Source organism: Lycium ferocissimum, chromosome 7, assembly GCF_029784015.1.
Source record: "Lycium ferocissimum isolate CSIRO_LF1 chromosome 7, AGI_CSIRO_Lferr_CH_V1, whole genome shotgun sequence".
Classification (NCBI taxonomy): Eukaryota; Viridiplantae; Streptophyta; class Magnoliopsida; order Solanales; family Solanaceae; genus Lycium; species Lycium ferocissimum.
This window is the reverse complement of record NC_081348.1, coordinates 20,167,618-20,171,253: the sequence shown is the minus strand read 5'-3', so window position 1 is coordinate 20,171,253 and position 3,636 is coordinate 20,167,618. Positions and strand designations below refer to the sequence as shown.

The following is a 3,636-nucleotide window of genomic DNA, read 5'->3' as shown; positions in this document are numbered from 1 at the left end:
ACGCCTCATTTATGCTTTTTCCTACTGGCCCTTCATAGATACATTGGCCTCTTTAGGATAAAGAAAACCTAATATGGATAAGGTTGGGTCGTACGTCTCGACACCCGTACGGCCGTCGAAACAAAGACAACACGACTTCCACACGTGGCGAGCGAATAACTGATTAACCGGACCAACATCCACGATCGTAAACGGTCATGAAGAAACTGGGCTAACGGTCACGACTGATTCCGCTATGTTTGAACTGGACAAACGGCCACGATCAATTCGGCCATGGAGGAACCGACCAACCGCGATAAGGAGTTATCCCGGTTGAATCGGACCCAACGATTTTCTTCAAACTTCTTCTGATCAAGCGCTGTTGTTTGCCTTCTTTCTTTTATCACCCCCGGTTTGCACCGGACAAACGTTATCCATGGGTAGAATAGCGGATTCGCATTGATTAAGTGGGGTGGAGTGAAGAATGGTAGTTGTGGGAAATGATTCGCCTCTGGTATAGGGTTGAAGTGTGGTGGTTGGTTCCACAACTCTTGCATTTGGTGAAAAATCGTCGGAGCTACTGCTGGTGCCATTGGGTTCAAGACATTGTGTAACCATACATGATTCAAGTAATTGTCCATCGCATACTTCATCCCTTCTGATATGATTTGAGCTAGAAAGTTCGGATTCTGTATTATAATTACATTGTCCACTCCGTTGACGTTCATAGTGAAGAGCACTGCCTGTCCCTGAAGACCCTGTTCTATCCACGATTGTGGTTGGTGCATTGGGTCCAAAGGTTGTGTCGAAAACACCAGATGGTGTTGCGCAAACTGTGGTGGAAAAGGGGGCAGGTTGTTCATTTGGGTGAAGGGTGGTCGCTGTAGAAGGTGTAGTGGTTGAAGGCGTACGTTTCTATTCACCTGAACTGGTTGAGCTAGTGGTCGAAACATTTTGTAGTGGAGTGTGTGGGTTTGATTGGGAGACGGAGGAGTATGTATTTAAAATTAATGATGGCAAATCTCTGCATGGAGATATGTTATCAGTTTGCGGGAGAGGTAAGCAACAGAATTTTTTGGTTGGTTAGGGCTGTCAATTTGCATGGCCATGTGGCAGTTGTTATTGGCCAGGTGTTTTTGGTCGGGTGAGATGTCGATACGGTGTCGATATGGGTGTTCACCAAGTTAGCCCTAGCGGTGGAATTAGAAATACCATGAGCGTTTTGACAGGGTGTCATATTATTATTAGTTTTAAGTTGTTTGTGTGCCACGTTGGGGACAGGTGGCGTGGTGGTAGGAGGAAATTTATTGGTGGGTGTAGTTGTTTCTAGGCTCGAAATTTCCGCCGACTTAATCACTTGTACCTGCGAAGTGTTGGTATTAGGATTGTCAGACATAGTAGTTTCATCTAAAACCTTCTCTGTTGATGGAAGGATATTAAAAGAATTTTCACAGTAAACAGAATATGGAGAGGAGCTGGTTTTGATGAATGGCCTTTTATTGTTAATAAATTGCTTGTTTTTACCCCACACATTTAAAGGACTATTATATAATGGTACTGTTTGAGAATGTAATGGTTGGTCAAAACCCCTAGTAGAACTCGTAACAGAACCAGAAGAGAATTTAAAAGGAACAGGCTGCGTAGTTAAAACTTCGGTCGTTAAAACTTCAGTCGTTTTAATATTTGACAAATCAGAACCTTTAGATCTAAATGCTAACTTTTGGGTAGAAAGATACTTACCGGAGCCTGCTTCGAAGATTTTAACGTTTACACCTGATGTATTCTGGTGTGGATCCCTTCGTGGTGATTGTTCGTCGGCATGATTCTTTTTTGGTGACCTTTTCCTCCATGGGAATGGAACTGTTTTCCATTCCTCTGTACCGTTATCCACCCTTGATGGATCAGTTTTTTGATTTTTGGCCGCTGAATCGGTATTGGTATCCTTAGGCTTTGGTTTTCCATATGGATAGAACTGACATTTAATCGTTGAATGCCCCAGTCTTCCACATGTAGTGCATAAAAAGCCCTCTCCTTCATATAGGATATGTTGAATATGCGATCCTATTTGTATGCGAGTAGTGACCGGTGTATCCATCGGATCTTGCACACAAAGCCGGGCATATCTCCCTCTAAGGGTTGCACTTGTGCAAGCGTCTATTTTTAGCAGAGTACCGATGGAATTGCCAATTTTTTGGAGTAAAACGCCATCTTAAAACTCTGTAGGCAATTTTGGTAATCTTACCCAAACAGCAGAGTAGGCGGCGCGTGCTTTCTCCGCCACAAAGTTTGGCACCCATTTCTGAACCGACAAATAATGTCCATTAATGAACCAAGGTCCATTTTTTAGAGCGTTCACCGCGTTTTCTTCTTTGGCAAACTTGACAATGAAATAATCATGGCCCAGGTCAATCAGAGGAAATTGTTCAGTGGGTTTCCAAAGCTCTGTAATTTTTTATTTTAGATAGTTGTGAAGGATTCGTTTACCAAGGAGTTTAATGATTAAGGAAGTCTTCCATGGGGAGTGGAGACGTTCCGTTTCCTCTTGAGAGAGAGAAATGGTTTTAATCCCATTTGTTAATTGCTCTGGGCACTGTCTGAGTATTGTGTGTCTCGAGAAGTGCACGTTTGTGCAGGCTCATTGATGTCCATTTCCAAATCAATTATTCCTTCTTCTGAGATTAGTTTTTCCTTGAAACTCGGTTTGGGAGGGAGTGTTTGTAAGAGTTATTTTCCATTTGAATATCTGGGGGTTTAGGAGGGATTGATTCGTGTGGTTGATTTAAATCAGAGGAGTTCATTGGTGAAACTTTTTTAGAGAGAAGGCAGAGAAAACTTTCTGTAGAAAGAGAATTTCTAATAATATAATTGACACTCCTTATTGGGAATTAAACCGTAATGGCCACTTTTCTACCAGATCTGTTCATACTATTCTTAACCCTTCCACTATGCCATATGATTTCCCGTGGATCTGGAAACTGCATACGCTTAACCAACAAAATTGACCCCCCTCATTTCTCCTTTCTATTGAAGAAGAGAAAAATAGAATCTATTAGACTCAGATGAGTAAATGATCAAAAAGATAAAGTTTTTCCTATGGCTGTGCTCTTATAATAGACTACCCTGCCATCAGTATCTTCACCATATAGGTGTACCAGTTGACCCCATTTGCTCCATATGCAACATTAATGAGGAAACCATATACCACATATTTTTTGAATGTTATGTTGCAAAGAAATTCTGGCTGGACCTAGGCCTCAATATCCAGCACCTCCTGACACAACCCTCACACTGGCTCAATACCCTTCAAGCCGTCCATATGCCCATTCACAATAATCTTATTTGGCAGGAGTTTTATCCTTTTGCGTTATGGCACCTTTGGCTCAATCGAAATAACAACTCCTTCAACCACCAAACCAATTTACTTAACATCCAGGTGGTGATTATGCGTGCCATGGAATATAAATATACTGCCAGTACTCCCTCCATTACACCAGCCCACGAAAACCATCAATGTTAAATGGTTACCTCCCCCCACCCCATTGTTTTAAACTTAACACGGATGAAGCTTTCAATAGTAAAGACAATGTTGGTGGCATAGGAGGCCTGATTCGAAATTCGAATGGCGATTGGATTTTTTGGGTACTGGAAAAAAATCAG

At 42.0% G+C, this 3,636-nt stretch overlaps 1 protein-coding gene across 1 annotated transcript; it reads right to left on the bottom strand.

Moving 5' to 3' along the window:
- Window positions 1-351: 351 nt before the first annotated feature.
- Window positions 352-2,074, bottom strand: LOC132062005 (uncharacterized). Its single transcript, XM_059454665.1, has 2 exons — window positions 1,343-2,074; window positions 352-894 (listed from the first exon to the last, which is right to left on the bottom strand). Exons 1-2 carry the CDS (start codon window positions 2,072-2,074, stop codon window positions 352-354), a joined length of 1,275 nt encoding a protein of 424 aa, XP_059310648.1.
- Window positions 2,075-3,636: the final 1,562 nt, after the last annotated feature.